The sequence below is a fragment of the Saccoglossus kowalevskii genome, chromosome 17, assembly GCF_978046115.1.
Source record: "Saccoglossus kowalevskii chromosome 17, keSacKowa6.1, whole genome shotgun sequence".
In the NCBI taxonomy this organism is placed as follows: Eukaryota; Metazoa; Hemichordata; class Enteropneusta; family Harrimaniidae; genus Saccoglossus; species Saccoglossus kowalevskii.
The window spans coordinates 23,582,923-23,602,921 of NC_140657.1; the positions used below are offsets into that span (position 1 = coordinate 23,582,923).

At 35.0% G+C, this 19,999-nt stretch overlaps 1 protein-coding gene across 1 annotated transcript in view; it reads right to left on the reverse strand.

Moving 5' to 3' along the window:
* LOC102806401 (hemicentin-1-like) overlaps nt 1-19,999 on the reverse strand; it is a 140,397-nt gene that overhangs the window by 43,690 nt on the left and 76,708 nt on the right. Inside the window, exons 35-42 of the mRNA XM_085492155.1 lie at nt 19,624-19,794; nt 19,212-19,355; nt 15,128-15,265; nt 13,867-14,223; nt 13,378-13,440; nt 12,788-12,907; nt 10,006-10,140; nt 8,589-8,711 (exon numbers count right to left, since the gene is read on the reverse strand). Coding sequence (XP_085348281.1) covers nt 8,589-8,711; nt 10,006-10,140; nt 12,788-12,907; nt 13,378-13,440; nt 13,867-14,223; nt 15,128-15,265; nt 19,212-19,355; nt 19,624-19,794 — 1,251 coding nt within the window. The remainder of the gene's footprint in view (nt 1-8,588; nt 8,712-10,005; nt 10,141-12,787; nt 12,908-13,377; nt 13,441-13,866; nt 14,224-15,127; nt 15,266-19,211; nt 19,356-19,623; nt 19,795-19,999) is intronic.

A 19,999-nucleotide genomic window follows, 5' to 3' on the forward strand; every position in this document is an offset into this window, starting at 1 on the left:
TACAATAAGACCTGTACATTATACATAGTTTGTAGCATAGAATGCACTTACACACTACTCTACAATAAGACCTGTACATTACACATAGTTTGTAGCATAGAATGCACATACACACTACTCTACAATAAGACCTGCACATTGCACATGGTTTGTAGCATAGAATGCACATACACACTATTTACAATGAGACCTGAACATTACACATAGTTTGTAGCATAGAATGCACATACACACTACTCTACAATAAGACCTGCACATTGCACATGGTTTGTAGCATAGAATGCATATACGCACTACTTTACAATAAGACCTGCACATTGCACATGGTTTGTAGCATAGAATGCACATACGCACTACTTTACAATGAGACCTGCACATTACAGTTTGTAGCATAGAATGCACATACACACTACTCTACAATGAGACCCGCACATTACACAGTTTGTAGCATAGAATGCACATACACACTACTCTACAATAAGACCTGCACATTGCACATGGTTTGTAGCATAGAATGCACATACACACTACTTTACAATAAGAACTGCACATTGCACATGGTTTGTAGCATAGAATGCACATACGCACTACTTTACAATAGGACCTGCACATTGCATATAGTTTGTAGCATAGAATGCACATACGTACTACTCTACAATAAGACCTGCACATTGCACATGGTTTGTAGCATAGAATGCACATACACACTACTTTACAATGAGACCTGGACATTACACATAGTTTGTAGCATAGAATGCACATACGCACTACTTTACAATAAGACCTGCACATTGCACATGGTTTGTAGCATAGAATTCACATACACACTACTTTACAATGAGACCTGCACATTACAGTTTGTAGCATAGAATGCACATACGCACTACTTTACAATAAGACCTGTACATTACACATGGTTTGTAGCATAGAATGCACATACACACTACTCTACAATAAGACCTGCACATTGCACATGGTTTGTAGCATAGAATGCACATACACACTACTTTACAATGAGACCTGCACATTACACATAGTTTGTAGCATAGAATGCACATACGCACTACTTTACAATAAGACCTGCACATTGCACATGGTTTGTAGCATAGAATGCACATACGCACTACTTTACAATAAGACCAGCACATTGCACATGGTTTGTAGCGAATGCACATATGTACTACTTTACAATGAGACCTGCACATTACACATAGTTTGTAGCATAGAATGCACATACGCACTACTTTACAATAAGACCTGCACATTGCACATGGTTTGTAGCATAGAATTCACATACACACTACTTTACAATGAGATCTGCACATTACAGTTTGTAGCATAGAATGCACATACGCACTACTTTACAATAAGACCTGTACATTACACATAGTTTGTAGCATAGAATGCACATACACACTACTCTACAATAAGACCTGCACATTGCACATGGTTTGTAGCATAGAATGCACATACGCACTACTTTACAATGAGACCTGCACATTACACATGGTTTGTAGCATAGAATGCACATACACACTACTTTACAATAAGACCTGCACATTGCACATGGTTTGTAGCATAGAATGCATATACGCACTACTTTACAATAAGACCTGCACATTGCACATGGTTTGTAGCATATAATGCACATACGCACTACTTTACAATGAGACCTGCACATTACAGTTTGTAGCATAGAATGCACATACACACTACTCTACAATGAGACCCGCACATTACACAGTTTGTAGCATAGAATGCACATACACACTACTCTACAATGAGACCCGCACATTACACATAGTTTGTAGCATAGAATGCACATACACACTACTCTACAATGAGACCTGCACATTACACATAGTTTGTAGCATAGAATGCACATACACACTACTCTACAATAACACCTGTACATTATACATAGTTTGTAGCATAGAATGCACTTACACACTACTCTACAATAAGACCTGTACATTACACATAGTTTGTAGCATAGAATGCACATACACACTACTCTACAATAAGACCTGCACATTGCACATGGTTTGTAGCATAGAATGCACATACACACTATTTACAATGAGACCTGAACATTACACATAGTTTGTAGCATAGAATGCACATACACACTACTCTACAATAAGACCTGCACATTGCACATGGTTTGTAGCATAGAATGCATATACGCACTACTTTACAATAAGACCTGCACATTGCACATGGTTTGTAGCATAGAATGCACATACGCACTACTTTACAATGAGACCTGCACATTACAGTTTGTAGCATAGAATGCACATACACACTACTCTACAATGAGACCCGCACATTACACAGTTTGTAGCATAGAATGCACATACACACTACTCTACAATGAGACCCGCACATTACACATAGTTTGTAGCATAGAATGCACATACACACTACTCTACAATGAGACCTGCACATTACACATAGTTTGTAGCATAGAATGCACATACACACTACTCTACAATAAGACCTGCACATTACAGTTTGTAGCATAGAATGCACATACACACTACTTTACAATGAGACCTGTACATTACACATAGTTTGTAGCATAGAATGCACATACACACTACTCTACAATAAGACCTGCACATTGCACATGGTTTTTAGCATAGAATGCACATACACACTATTTACAATGAGACCTGCACATTACACAGTTTGTAGCATAGAATGCACATACGCACTACTCTACAATAAGACCTGCACATTGCACATGGTTTGTAGCATAGAATGCACATACACACTACTTTACAATAAGACCTGTACATTACACATAGTTTGTAGCATAGAATGCACTTACACACTACTCTACAATGAGACCTGTACATTACACATAGTTTGTAGCATAGAATTCACATACACACTACTCTACAATGAGACCTGTACATTACACATAGTTTGTAGCATAGAATGCACATACACACTACTTTACAATGAGACCTGCACATTACACATAGTTTGTAGCATAGAATGCACATACACACTACTCTACAATAAGACCTGCACATTGCACATGGTTTGTAGCATAGAATGCACATACGCACTACTTTACAATGAGACCTGTACATTACACATAGTTTGTAGCATAGAATGCACATACGCACTACTTTACAATAAGACCTGCACATTGCACATGGTTTGTAGCATAGAATGCACATACGCACTACTTTACAATAAGACCTGCACATTGCACATGGTTTGTAGTATAGAATGCACATACGCACTACTCTACAATGAGACCTGTACATTACACATAGTTTGTAGCATAGAATGCACATACACACTATTTACAATGAGACCTGCACATTACACAGTTTGTAGCATAGAATGCACATACGCACTACTCTACAATAAGACCTGCACATTGCACATGGTTTGTAGCATAGAATGCACATACACACTACTTTACAATGAGACCTGTACATTACACATAGTTTGTAGCATAGAATGCACATACGCACTACTTTACAATAAGACCTGCACATTGCACATGGTTTGTAGCATAGAATGCACATACGCACTACTTTACAATAAGACCTGCACATTGCACATGGTTTGTAGCATAGAATGCACATACGCACTACTTTACAATAAGACCAGCACATTGCACATGGTTTGTAGCGAATGCACATACGCACTACTTTACAATAAGACCTGCACATTGCACATGGTTTGTAGCATAGAATGCAAATACACACTACTTTACAATGAGACCTGCACATTACACAGTTTGTAGCATAGAATGCACATACGCACTACTTTACAATAAGACCTGTACATTACACATAGTTTGTAGCATAGAATTCACATACACATTACTTTACAATGAGACCTGCACATTACACATAGTTAATAGCATAGAATGTGCATACACACTACTTTACAATGAGACCTGTACATTACACATAGTTTGTAGCATAGAATGCACATACACACTACTTTACAATGAGACCTGCACATTACACATAGTTAATAGCATAGAATGTGCATACACACTAATCTACAATGAGACCTGTACATTACACATAGTTTGTAGCATAGAATGCACATACACACTACTTTACAATAAGACCTGTACATTACACATAGTTTGTAGCATAGAATGCACATACACACTACTTTACAATGAGACCTGCACACTGCACATAGTTTGTATCATAGAATGCACATACGCACTACTTTACAATAAGAACTGCACATTGCACATGGTTTGTAGCATAGAATGCACATACGCACTACTTTACAATAGGACCTGCACATTGCACATAGTTTGTAGCATAGAATGCACATACGTACTACTTTACAATGAGACCTGGACATTACACATAGTTTGTAGCATAGAATGCACATACGCACTACTTTACAATAAGACCTGCACATTGCACATGGTTTGTAGCATAGAATTCACATACACACTACTTTACAATGAGACCTGCACATTACAGTTTGTAGCATAGAATGCACATACGCACTACTTTACAATAAGACCTGTACATTACACATGGTTTGTAGCATAGAATGCACATACACACTACTCTACAATAAGACCTGCACATTGCACATGGTTTGTAGCATAGAATGCACATACACACTACTTTACAATGAGACCTGCACATTACACATAGTTTGTAGCATAGAATGCACATACGCACTACTTTACAATAAGACCTGCACATTGCACATGGTTTGTAGCATAGAATGCACATACGCACTACTTTACAATAAGACCAGCACATTGCACATGGTTTGTAGCGAATGCACATACGCACTACTTTACAATGAGACCTGCACATTACACATAGTTTGTAGCATAGAATGCACATACGCACTACTTTACAATAAGACCTGCATATTGCACATGGTTTGTAGCATAGAATTCACATACACACTACTTTACAATGAGACCTGCACATTACAGTTTGTAGCATAGAATGCACATACGCACTACTTTACAATAAGACCTGTACATTACACATAGTTTGTAGCATAGAATGCACATACACACTACTCTACAATGAGACCTGCACATTACACATAGTTTGTAGCATAGAATGCACTTACACACTACTCTACAATAAGACCTGTACATTACACATAGTTTGTAGCATAGAATGCACATACACACTACTCTACAATAAGACCTGCACATTGCACATGGTTTGTAGCATAGAATGCACATACACACTATTTACAATGAGACCTGAACATTACACATAGTTTGTAGCATAGAATGCACATACACACTACTCTACAATAAGACCTGCACATTGCACATGGTTTGTAGCATAGAATGCACATACGCACTACTTTACAATAAGACCTGCACATTGCACATGGTTTGTAGCATAGAATGCACATACGCACTACTTTACAATAAGACCAGCACATTGCACATGGTTTGTAGCGAATGCACATACGCACTACTTTACAATAAGACCTGCACATTGCACATGGTTTGTAGCATAGAATGCAAATACACACTACTTTACAATGAGACCTGCACATTACAGTTTGTAGCATAGAATGCACATACGCACTACTTTACAATAAGACCTGTACATTACACATAGTTTGTAGCATAGAATTCACATACACATTACTTTACAATGAGACCTGCACATTACACATAGTTAATAGCATAGAATGTGCATACACACTACTTTACAATGAGACCTGTACATTACACATAGTTTGTAGCATAGAATGCACATACACACTACTTTACAATGAGACCTGCACATTACACATAGTTAATAGCATAGAATGTGCATACACACTAATCTACAATGAGACCTGTACATTACACATAGTTTGTAGCATAGAATGCACATACACACTACTTTACAATAAGACCTGTACATTACACATAGTTTGTAGCATAGAATGCACATACACACTACTTTACAATGAGACCTGCACACTGCACATAGTTTGTATCATAGAATGCACATACGCACTACTTTACAATAAGAACTGCACATTGCACATGGTTTGTAGCATAGAATGCACATACGCACTACTTTACAATAGGACCTGCACATTGCACATAGTTTGTAGCATAGAATGCACATACGTACTACTTTACAATGAGACCTGGACATTACACATAGTTTGTAGCATAGAATGCACATACGCACTACTTTACAATAAGACCTGCACATTGCACATGGTTTGTAGCATAGAATTCACATACACACTACTTTACAATGAGACCTGCACATTACAGTTTGTAGCATAGAATGCACATACGCACTACTTTACAATAAGACCTGTACATTACACATGGTTTGTAGCATAGAATGCACATACACACTACTCTACAATAAGACCTGCACATTGCACATGGTTTGTAGCATAGAATGCACATACACACTACTTTACAATGAGACCTGCACATTACACATAGTTTGTAGCATAGAATGCACATACGCACTACTTTACAATAAGACCTGCACATTGCACATGGTTTGTAGCATAGAATGCACATACGCACTACTTTACAATAAGACCAGCACATTGCACATGGTTTGTAGCGAATGCACATACGCACTACTTTACAATGAGACCTGCACATTACACATAGTTTGTAGCATAGAATGCACATACGCACTACTTTACAATAAGACCTGCACATTGCACATGGTTTGTAGCATAGAATTCACATACACACTACTTTACAATGAGACCTGCACATTACAGTTTGTAGCATAGAATGCACATACGCACTACTTTACAATAAGACCTGTACATTACACATAGTTTGTAGCATAGAATGCACATACACACTACTCTACAATGAGACCTGCACATTACACATAGTTTGTAGCATAGAATGCACTTACACACTACTCTACAATAAGACCTGTACATTACACATAGTTTGTAGCATAGAATGCACATACACACTACTCTACAATAAGACCTGCACATTGCACATGGTTTGTAGCATAGAATGCACATACACACTATTTACAATGAGACCTGAACATTACACATAGTTTGTAGCATAGAATGCACATACACACTACTCTACAATAAGACCTGCACATTGCACATGGTTTGTAGCATAGAATGCATATACGCACTACTTTACAATAAGACCTGCACATTGCACATGGTTTGTAGCATAGAATGCACATACGCACTACTTTACAATGAGACCTGCACATTACAGTTTGTAGCATAGAATGCACATACACACTACTCTACAATGAGACCCGCACATTACAGTTTGTAGCATAGAATGCACATACACACTACTCTACAATGAGACCCGCACATTACACATAGTTTGTAGCATAGAATGCACATACACACTACTCTACAATGAGACCTGCACATTACACATAGTTTGTAGCATAGAATGCACATACACACTACTCTACAATAAGACCTGCACATTACAGTTTGTAGCATAGAATGCACATACACACTACTTTACAATGAGACCTGTACATTACACATAGTTTGTAGCATAGAATGCACATACACACTACTCTACAATAAGACCTGCACATTGCACATGGTTTGTAGCATAGAATGCACATACACACTATTTACAATGAGACCTGCACATTACACAGTTTGTAGCATAGAATGCACATACGCACTACTCTACAATAAGACCTGCACATTGCACATGGTTTGTAGCATAGAATGCACATACACACTACTTTACAATGAGACCTGCACATTACACAGTTTGTAGCATAGAATGCACATACGCACTACTCTACAATAAGACCTGCACATTGCACATGGTTTGTAGCATAGAATGCACATACACACTACTTTACAATGAGACCTGCACATTACACAGTTTGTAGCATAGAATGCACATACGCACTACTCTACAATGAGACCCGCACATTACACATGATTAAAGCCGCTTCATTCTTTATGCATAAATTTACCTGATACAGATTAACCCAAAATGAATTATTGAAATGGCTTAGTCTTTTCCACAAAACGAAATGAAACGTGAAAAAAAAAAAAAAAACGAAATGAAATTAAACCAAAATTTTTAACGACTTCAAATATCACCACATCACAGAAATAAATTTGTCTAGAATATTTAGTTTCCACCTCTTTTCCGCCTAGTTTGCAGCTCGATTCATTTGTGCTGACATGTCGTGACAGCCATTTTGGAATTGTTGAACACTTGTTGGCGCTATTCATTTCGTGTTTCACAGTGTGAAATTTTCTCAGATATTATTAGGCCAATGAACAAAAATGCGAGTTAGGGTTGGGGTTAGGGTTAGGGTTTCGATTCGTTTTGTGGAAAAGACTAAGCCATTGAATTCTGATTGAAGTTAGATAATAATTCAACATGGTCTGAAATATACCCCACACAACTATTTCAATGGCACAACATTTATTAAGGCATCTGTCGCTTATATTAGTTTTTGTTTAGCCCATACCAAAGACTTCATGACTAATTAATCACATGACATGTTTAGTGACTTCATTTGAAACGCTGTTGGAATGAATGTATCCTTGTTAATAAAATTTGAGGAAAGATGGCAATGCTGAAAGCCAACAAAGTGAGTACCCACCAACACATATGCCTCTGCTACCTATCAGTTCATATCCATGGTCACAGGAACAACGATAGCTACCAATTGTATTCAAGCACAGTTGGTGACAAAGATTCCTCAGAGCTGTGCATTCATTAATATCTGAAACAGAATACAATTACTATCAAAGAAAGCTTAGAAACGACTCATTTGTTTATATATCAAATTTATTTGTATATTTTTATTTGTATATATGTTTTATAGTGAAATAAACTTCATTCATTCTTTCATTCACTCATTTATTCATTCATTCTTATAATGTAGATATAAATATTTAAAAGTTTGTTAAATATTTAAAATTAGTCTTTCAAACTCGTAGCCTCTCATCGAATACAGCACTACATTTTGAGATTCACAATGTGAAAGCAATTGCATCAACAGGATTGAAATCTATAACGCAAACTCTAGAAATACTAAAGTAAGGAAATAAATTTGATATGTATTTGCAGAATATGGTTAATCCCATCTGTTAAGCATCTGTCACACAGTTTTACATACATGGTTACTGTGATATCAAATTTATGCAAAATTGATAATTAATATGCATGGATTTCAAAACTAGTAATGCAGGTTCGTTGATTATCTTGACAGCACAAGTTTCATTGAAAGTTGATAAGTGGTTCTTGGGATACCTGTATAACAGCTGAAAATTAGATAATTTATGTAATTAGGTAATTAATATTAATATTGATATCAACTAATTGCAACCAGTCAAAGTCAAATAATGTGTACAAGTACAGATCAAACTTTTTGAATTTATTTTTGAATTTTTTTTTATAGATACCTCTATATATACAATCTTTATTTGTACTATAAGGCCTAAAATACATGAATGAATGAATGAATGAATGAATGAATGAATGAATGAATGAATAAATAAATAAATAAATGAATAAATGAATAAATAAATAAATAAATAAATAAATGAATGAATAAATAAATAAATAAATAAATAAATAAATAAATAAATAAATAAATAAATAAATAAATAAATAAATAAATAAATAAATAAATAAATAAATAAATAAATAAATAAATAAATAAATAAATAAATAAATAAATAAATAAATAAATAAATAAATAAATAAATAAATCTAAAGTTGGTCAATTACTATTTACCCGGTACATTATTTACATCACATCTTAGTCCTAAAGAATGAAATAAAAAAGCTGACAATCGTTTGAGTAGAGTGGTATTTACAGAGGTTATTAATTGGACAAATTTTTGCACTGATGGAGGCAAAAAGTAATAAACACTTAAATCTGAAGGTCTCGAAAAAAGGAAAGATCAATGTTACAGACTTGTTTTTTGAATTTCATGACGTGCATCATGGTTGGGAAAGTCAAGCAGTGTACAAGGACCAATCAAACCAGAAATAATTTGTATATCACTCACCAGCACAGCTAGTTCCTGTCGCTGTTCTTCGATATCCCTTCTCGCAGTTGACTGTACAATGAAATGACCCTTCAGTATTGACACAGTCCTGGCTTGACAGACATCCACCATTATTATAAAGACACTCATTAACATCTAGTGAGTATATTAAAGATTTACCAGTATTACCTCATTTGCATGCTAAAGTATAGGGGTACAGGGACTCTCCTGGAATATACTACTGACTCAAGATGAAATGTTCAGCTGCAGGCAGAGATACTTTGCGTAGAAAGAAATTTATTTCCAGAAAAGTTATGATGGCTTTAACTGACATAAAACGCACCACACCAACTGTCTATAGACATAACTTTTGGAATAACTGTCATACTTTGAAGACATTTTGTGAGTCCAGTCAATATTTCTGTCTGAAAATTGTAATCAGAAAGGGGGGATATGCCCCTATTTCAAATAAAACATGGTATAAAAATCTGAGATCTTATATTATGCCAGGCATGAATCAGTACACATGTACTTGAGCATTGACTTTTCGGGAATTTGTAGACATTGATCTCACACAATTTCAAACTGGGGTTGCTACACATATAGACTCAGTACACAAGATCTGCATAATGATCAACTGATGTGAACTATTCTGTACTTTATTACATTAAATATTACTAAATCGGTCATTATTTGTACTAGTTATTTTTCCTTCACATGTACACCCATCAGTACCCAACATCATACCATCAGGACAGGAACAAGTAAATCCCCCAGGTTTATTGTGAAAATGATGTAAACATTTCTGTACTTTATTACATTAAATATTACTAAATCAGGTCATTATCTGTAGTTATTTACCTTCACATGTACGCCCATCAGTACCTAACATCATACCATCAGGACAGAAACAAGTAAATCCACCAGGTTTATTGTGACAATAATGTAAACATTTCTGTACTTCATCACATTAAATATTACTAAATCAGGTCATTATCTGTAGTTATTTACCTTCACATGTACGCCCATCAGTACCCAACATCATGCCATCAGGACAGGAACAAGTAAATCCCCCAGGTTTATTGTGAAAATGATGTAAACATTTCTGTACTTTATTACATTAAATATTACTAAATCAGGTCATTATCTGTAGTTATTTACCTTCACATGTACGCCCATCAGTACCCAACATCATACCATCAGGACAGGAACAAGTAAATCCACCAGGTTTATTGTGACAATAATGTAAACATTTCTGTACTTTATTACATTAAATATTACTAAATCAAGTCATTATTTGTACTAGTTATTTTTCCTTCACATGTACGCCCATCAGTACCCAACATCATACCATCAGGACAGGAACAAGTAAATCCCCCAGGTTTATTATGAAAATGATGTAAACATTTCTGTACTTTATTACATTAAATATTACTAAATCAGGTCATTATCTGTAGTTATTTACCTTCACATGTATGCACATCAGTACCCAACATCATGCCATCAGGACAGGAACAAGTAAATCCCCCATTGTGAAAATGATGTAAACATTTCTGTACTTTATTACATTAAATATTACTAAATCAGGTCATTATCTGTAGTTATTTACCTTCACATGTACGCCCATCAGTACCCAACATCATACCATCAGGACAGGAACAAGTAAATCCCCCAGGTTTATTGTGAAAATGATGTAAACATTTCTGTACTTTATTACATTAAATATTACTAAATCAGGTCATTATCTGTAGTTATTTACCTTCACATGTACGCCCATCAGTACCCAACATCATGCCATCAGGACAGGAACAAGTAAATCCACCAGGTTTATTGTGACAATAATGTAAACATTTCTGTACTTTATTACATTAAATATTACTAAATCAAGTCATTATCTGTAGTTATTTACCTTCACATGTACGCCCATCAGTACCCAACATCATACCATCAGGACAGGAACAAGTAAATCCCCCAGGTTTATTATGAAAATGATGTAAACATTTCTGTACTTTATTACATTAAATATTACTAAATCAGGTCATTATCTGTAGTTATTTACCTTCACATGTATGCACATCAGTACCCAACATCATGCCATCAGGACAGGAACAAGTAAATCCCCCATTGTGAAAATGATGTAAACATTTCTGTACTTTATTACATTAAATATTACTAAATCAGGTCATTATCTGTAGTTATTTACCTTCACATGTACGCCCATCAGTACCCAACATCATACCATCAGGACAGGAACAAGTAAATCCCCCAGGTTTATTGTGAAAATGATGTAAACATTTCTGTACTTTATTACATTAAATATTACTAAATCAGGTCATTATCTGTAGTTATTTACCTTCACATGTACGCCCATCAGTACCCAACATCATGCCATCAGGACAGGAACAAGTAAATCCACCAGGTTTATTGTGACAATAATGTAAACATTTCTGTACTTTATTACATTAAATATTACTAAATCAAGTCATTATCTGTAGTTATTTACCTTCACATGTACGCCCATCAGTACCCAACATCATGCCATCAGGACAGGAACAAGTAAATCCACCAGGTTTATTGTGACAATGATGTAAACATTTCTGTACTTTATTACATTAAATATTACTAAATCAGGTCATTATCTGTAGTTATTTACCTTCACATGTACGCCCATCAGTACCCAACATCATGCCATCAGGACAGGAACAAGTAAATCCACCAGGTTTATTGTGACAATGATGTAAACATTTCTGTACTTTATTACATTAATTATTACTAAATCAGGTCATTATCTGTAGTTATTTACCTTCACATGTACGCCCATCAGTACCCAACATCATGCCATCAGGACAGGAACAAGTAAATCCACCAGGTTTATTGTGACAATGATGTGAACACTTCTGTCCTGTATTACATTCATTATTATCTGCAACAGAGAAATTTGTAATATTGTTATTTCTCTTGTTCAAAATAAATTTGATACATACAAATACTTAAAGAAAGGTGCCTACAGATCCAATTCATCTGTTATACATCTTGTATACAAACTTCTACAGAAAATCACAACCCATAAATGACAGAACAGAACAGAACAGAACAGAACAGAACAGAACAGCACAGCACAGCACAGCACAGAACAGCACAGAACAGAACAGAATAGAACAGTACAGAACAGAGCAGAACAGAATAGAATAGAATAGAATAGAATAGAATAGAATAGAATAGAATAGAATAGAATAGAATAGAATCTTTATTTTTGTTGTACCCCAGATTTGAGGTTTGTTGATAAATACAACAATTTAAAAGTAATAAATTATGAAGACATTATGAATAGATTAGCAAGAGTGATGTCATTAACCACAGAATTAAAACAAATCAATAATAACAGTTGTTTACCTTTACAAAATGGACCACTGGCATCTAAATAAAAACCTTCTGGACATTGATTACTTGGTTCACCTGGAAATAAACAAATATTGTTGATAATATGATTACAAATTTATTCAGGTTTATTTGTTTTTACATAATACATACAGTAAAATATGGAATTTATTTTTGCAGAAGGGATGATCATTGAAAATTAAATCCAGTGAATATGATTGGTCCTTGTCTGAAGGGCAACCTCTCCAAAAAAGTTCATGAAAATTCATGTATAAAATGGGAATTGTCTGGTGAAGACTCCGTTCAAAAATCCATTTCCATGGCAACCATATCCAGATCCTAAAAATCTAACTGATTGATCCTTGTCTCAAGGACGATCTCCAATAAAGAATTTTAAAAAAAATATTTCAACAAATTTTCATGTTATCTGACAAGCAGACAAACACATTCAAAAATATAACCTCCTTGGCAGAGGTAATAATTACTCCAACTGATGACACTCACCTTTCGATATAGAAGTAGAAATCTCATATTGTAGTACTTGTTTAGAGGAATCATAATCTACACCTAGGCCTACAGCGTGTAGTTTTTCAACTAAAAATGGCATTCTCCCCAGACGAGGATCATAATGTATAGAATGGTTCCAAGCATAAGGTAAAGAGTGTCCATCCATGCTGAACATTCTTGTGGAATAAGCATAGATTTCGCCATTATTTGTTTGTATATAGTCTTCAGTGTATGGCTTTAATCTAATGTCTACCAATGGTAGCTTTGGTACTTCACCCTTAATTACGACATCGATTTGTAACTGCCCGTTTTCATCTACACCATGTGCTTTATGTGTCATTGTCAGAATCTCACCTGCAATTATATACAGTTTTTTCGTTATAATCATCTTTTATGTCTATCCTAAAACAACACACATGAATGCATAAATTGAAAAGACAAACACAAAACTTTTAACCATTTGAGTGCAAAAATCTGCAATGATTTGCACATTTTTATGCATTTTATATAATAATAATTTATTCATTTAAGGTAGAGATGCAGTTTACCTGACAGGTATTTTAATTAGTTAATTAGAAAACCAAGATGACCTCCCTTGACCACAAAACTATATATTTTCGGAAAGGTTATTGTATGAATTTTAAAATTTTGTTAGTATTTTTATTTTATGAACACTGTAATTTGAAATATGTACAATAATGTGCTTTTTTGGTCAAATGAAGTTTGAACGTGATTGGTCAAGATATGTCAGGCATATTCAGAGCAGTAATTGTTGGAAAAAAAATGGCTGCCAGTTGGACATTTCGAATTTGATAACATGCATCAAGGTATCATTATGTCCAATGTACTGTAAAATACTTTATTTTAGCTGGAATTTATTTGTATGGAATTTATTTTCACTGATTTTTGACAAGTTGAATGTAAAATATAGGAAAAAAGGTATATTCCCTGGAATTTAATTTCACTGAATCATTCATTCACAAAAATAGCGAAAATTAATTCCAAGCAAAAATAAAGTATTTTACAGTATTTACCAAAAAGAAATTTTGATGAATTCCAAGCATAAAAGTCCTCGCCATTTGGCCAACTTGAATTAGATCACGAAACAAATGAACGTTTTTTAAGTTTTTGTCTTCAATTTTTCCTTATAAATCTATAAGGAATTTGTCATACTATAAGAATCTTAATAGATGTTAGAAAAAGCATACTCAGATGTTATGTAGATTTACATTCAAATATCTCAAAATATTCATGTTACCTGTGGCAAATTCTACTTGTGTTTCTCTTCTAAACACACCATTGGTAAGTGTATATCCATTGACTGCTTCATCAATTTCAAGCGCTGAAGTCCAATATATTGGTGTCAATAACGATATCAATTTTCTCATCCAATATCCTATGATATGATATGAGAAGAAATTTTATTTTTTAAGAGATCAGAATTTCAAATATAACTACCACTGACTACTCCAATTATTTATAAACATAAAGAAGAATTCATTACACCAAGAAATTGCTGAATTTTGAGTCTAATAAATAACATGTCAAAAACACAAAACCTGATTGACAAACAATCCACAGAACTATAAACGAACAATTATCAGTGATGGAAAAAAGCGTTAGTCTTTCCAATAAATTTGTGGGGGTGTGTGGGTCCTCTCCACATGTACAAATCAAAGAAAGCTTAGAAAGAACTCCCGTGTGCTGAGGGAATAGGGATCATGATGTAATATTCAGGAATATTTAAAAATGATAAACAAATTATGAATAATCTATTAAATAAGGAGCCACCAGTAGTCATCTACACACATAGACATCGTATACCTACAATAAGCCTACTTAAAAATATACATAAAAAGTCTACACAAAATTGCAACATTAAAAGGAAAACTGAAATAATTCATAAAACATTGGGGAAAATGAAATGCAACGAAAATAGTAAACAAATAAATGCCCAAAATAAACTTATAGGGCATTTAAAAATATTTTAGAAATTTAGTTAACACGGAAAACGTGAAGTAGCAAGAACAACTATGTAAATTTCTGACAAACAATCACAATCTAAATATCTAAAATTCAAACCACTATCTTAATATCAATATGTGTGTCAATAAATATTATAATTATTTATTTTCAGTTACGTATATTAATAAGGAAGGCATCACAATCTTTTGGATTGGTTTGTAAATCCCGAAAATCGACATGGTAAAATTACAACCATCGTACAGCTCAGTACCATAACAAACAAACAAACAGGCAGGAGACGGCGGTTAGCGTGGCGTTGCCCCAGTGGTTTCCACTGTGCATCCAGTAGTTAATGCCGACATCACGGTCTATACATTCCACATAAAGCATGGTATTCAGCTTAACCATATTTTCTTTTTTGCTTCATGGCTTAACTTAATAGGAACAGTAACTCGAGCAATAAATGTGCCTTTCGATTTGAGGGATATCGTGCGGTGTAATATTCAATGAAAAACTGGGGGCCCACATAAGGTGTTGCAATAGTGTAAATATAAAAAAGCCAAACACCGATTGTTTCCTTTGCTAGGTAAAATCACAGTCCCGGGACTGTGGTAAAATCAATGTACAGAATAATCGGATGAAACAACTAAAGTAAACTAGGATATATTAGAGTCAATGAATTCGTAATTTCCGACGAAAAGAGCCGGAAAAAAATACTGCTCATAACAAACCACCGTCATAACAAATCACCGTGTTGAGGGGGCGGTGAACAAATGAGACACTGATTGTCAAATTGTTTTGGTAATCATCGCATGTCGATTCATGTCATTTGTACAGGGTACTCTGACACAAAAATAAGGTAAACCAGCTTACTTAGTGCTAATGATTTTGTGATTTCCCACAGGAAGAACATTCTCAGAAATAATCCTACATGCTGATCAGCCCACCAACAATCGGCACCAAAATGGATCAATCCTGTCACGGTAAATTCGGTATGTTTTACGAGTTTTTTTTCTCCAAATCCCAACATATATTTACACATGTAGGAGAATTTTGTCAGCTCTGTGTAAATAGATATTTTTACTGGGAATGTGCCCCATTTTACGTACGAGGAGCCCTTACACAACGACGTAGTCATCAACACACATAGACATCCTATACCTACTAATCGACATGATAGCTTCGTAGTTTGGGGAAGGTGGGGATGAAAGTGCACCATGCAAGTTTCCAAATGTGTAAAGGAAAATAAAGGAAAGAAGTACAATACAATGTTGGTAAGCGATACAAAGGAATTATCTCCTTGCGGCAGCGACTTGATACAACTACATTGATGCTGGAGGTCACCATATTTGTTCTCGCGTTCAATAATATGGTGATAAATCAGGATTCACAAGTACAACGAATTTACACAACATTTTACCATGAAATCGAACCTAACAACCATTTTCATATCTTCAACACTGCCATGGTTTTGGCGATGATGAATCTCACATTCATTATTTTCTTGACTGGGCTCACACAGGGTTCAATGTTCCGTGGCTTGAATGTAATTGTACACCACACGTGAATGTAAACTAGCTTGCACAGTAATTCGTTTCACAGTCATTGAGGTTATACATTTGTTCAATTACTTATTTATTTATTTACTTATACGATAATAAAAAATCATACATGTAATTTCTTAGATCTTTTCATAATGTAAACTGATACATACATTTCATCTCCCGAGCGCTTGCTTCGTTTTTGTACAACACACTGGAAATAACAAAATGGCTGACACCATCATAAATTGCTGGTCATAAAAAATAGAATACGCATGCGCATCATTATGCAAATTAGTACACTCACTGATTCCTATTAGTTGTATTCATGCAATTGGGCATAAAAAACTTTAAAAAAAAATATTAAAAAAATACATAAAAAATGCTAAATTTTAATTAAAATGTAAAATGCAACAATGAATTGCAGCAGCCAATCATTAGTAACATTCTTACCAAGTTACATAAAAATCGTTTTTAATGCTTCTTGAGATATAACTGAAATAGCTTAAAATTCACACATTATTATGCAAATGAGCTCATTAATATGCATGGATGTCAACCAAAAACAATTCAAATCTGCGCATTGCCCCAGACAAGCTATATACCAAGTTTCATTGAAATCCGAACATTGGTTCTTGAGATATCGATGGAACAGACACACACACACAGACAGACAGACACACACACAGACAGACACACAGACAGACACACTAACTGCAAAGACTCCTTTTTTGTGCTTCGCACACGGAAGTCAAAAATGTTGATTGGATTTCGCCTACTCAGTGAGTGACTGCCACATTTTCAGGCTATAAATATATATTAGAGAGGACCTATGTAACAACAGAAAGGTAACAAGCCATGCATGGCACAGTCCCTGTTAGTTATCAAATTTAAGATATATATGGTAGTTTTGTTTATAGTAATATAGCTGGAATATAACCATGTCAGGAATATGATTTTTTAACATTAAAATGATTGACATTTGGCCATTTTGAATAGGATCGTCAAACCAATATATCTGTCTATCGATGACATCATGTATAATGAATATTTAAAATTTGAATATAATCAGTGAAAGCAAGTCAGAGATATGGCACAAGAACCACATTCATTAAAACAAAATGACCGCCAGTCAGCCATTTTGAATCAGATCGTGAAACAAAATGATGTGCATCAAGGTCCTATAATGTCTAATGTATATACAAAGTTTAAACAAAATCCATCTGTAAACAGCCAACAAATGCTTGATTTTGATGATTTTTAGCACAAAAATGGCCGCCATTCGGCCATCTTGAATCAGATCGTGAAACAAATTGATGTGCATTTGTATAATATCATGTATAATGTATGTGTGAAGTTTGATTGTGATTGGTCCAGGCATTTCTAAGATACAGGTCCGGACGCACGCACAGACGCACGAACGCACACACACACACACGAACACACACATGCACGCACGCACGGGCACACAGAGGCCAAAACATAAGTCCCCGAACGGGGACTAACCAGGCAGAAGATGTATGGACACCCAAAGGCAACAGTGAAGAATTGATGTGAGGTGTTTTTAAAAAAAGTTATTAAATTCTCCTCCTCATGTGGCAGTCACATATATATATTAATCTGAGTCCTAATCACATAGTTTGTTAACTGTTACAACTTTGATAAGAGTGCATACCTCAAACAGGATACAGACCTTATTTTAGAGACCTTGCTGAAAGGCTGGGAGGAAGGGTGGAGACCTTGTTGTAGACAGGGCCAGGAAGAAAAAACAAAGATATTTAACGCATATAAACCATAAGTTAAAAGTGTTTTATTGACAGGATGCATACTACTTACCTACTGATTCAGGTATGTCATATATTTTCGCATGAACTCGCTTTGAATTCCCATCACGGGTGATATTGGCATACAGTCTTGCAATTCCAAAGTCAATACCATTAATTTCACCAATAACATTACCAACAGCGTCAGCTGGACCATCTGATAATTATATTCATATAATATATAACTTAAATAATTTATATTTATATAACTTAAAGCGGGAGGGTTGTCACATGCACACGCTAAAAACACAAAAGCTCATGGGTAGACGCTTGTTGACACGCTATGGCCATCTAACGCATGCGCAGGTGACGACTCTCTCGCTTTAAAGTAAACATAGCATTTTTTTTTTGCATGGCAAAAGTGATTAAAACTGTATAAAAAAAAAATATGTCTCTTATCCTATTTTATATTGAGCGTGACTAACCTGGACATGGTATCAAATTACATCTTGCAACGTGTGAGGAATCGCCTTGACATGGTCGGCCGCCATAAGAAGGTGACGGTTCCGTACATGTTCGACGTCGAGTTTTTTCACCGCCATCGCAACTTAGTGAACATTCTGTCCAATCACCCCATTCAGACCACCTGCCATCAACTTCAAAGTAAATAATAAAACATAGTAATACTATTGAAACCTTTTCCATGAAATAATAGTCTTTTTGAAAGCATCACAGAACAGATGTACATCAGAAAGAACAACATTATAACCATGTACAAGTAGTCAATCCATGGGGGTGACAGTCCTGCGAATATGCCGACATTGTCGAAGGAAAATGACAGGGCAAGTTTGTGGAAGTGTG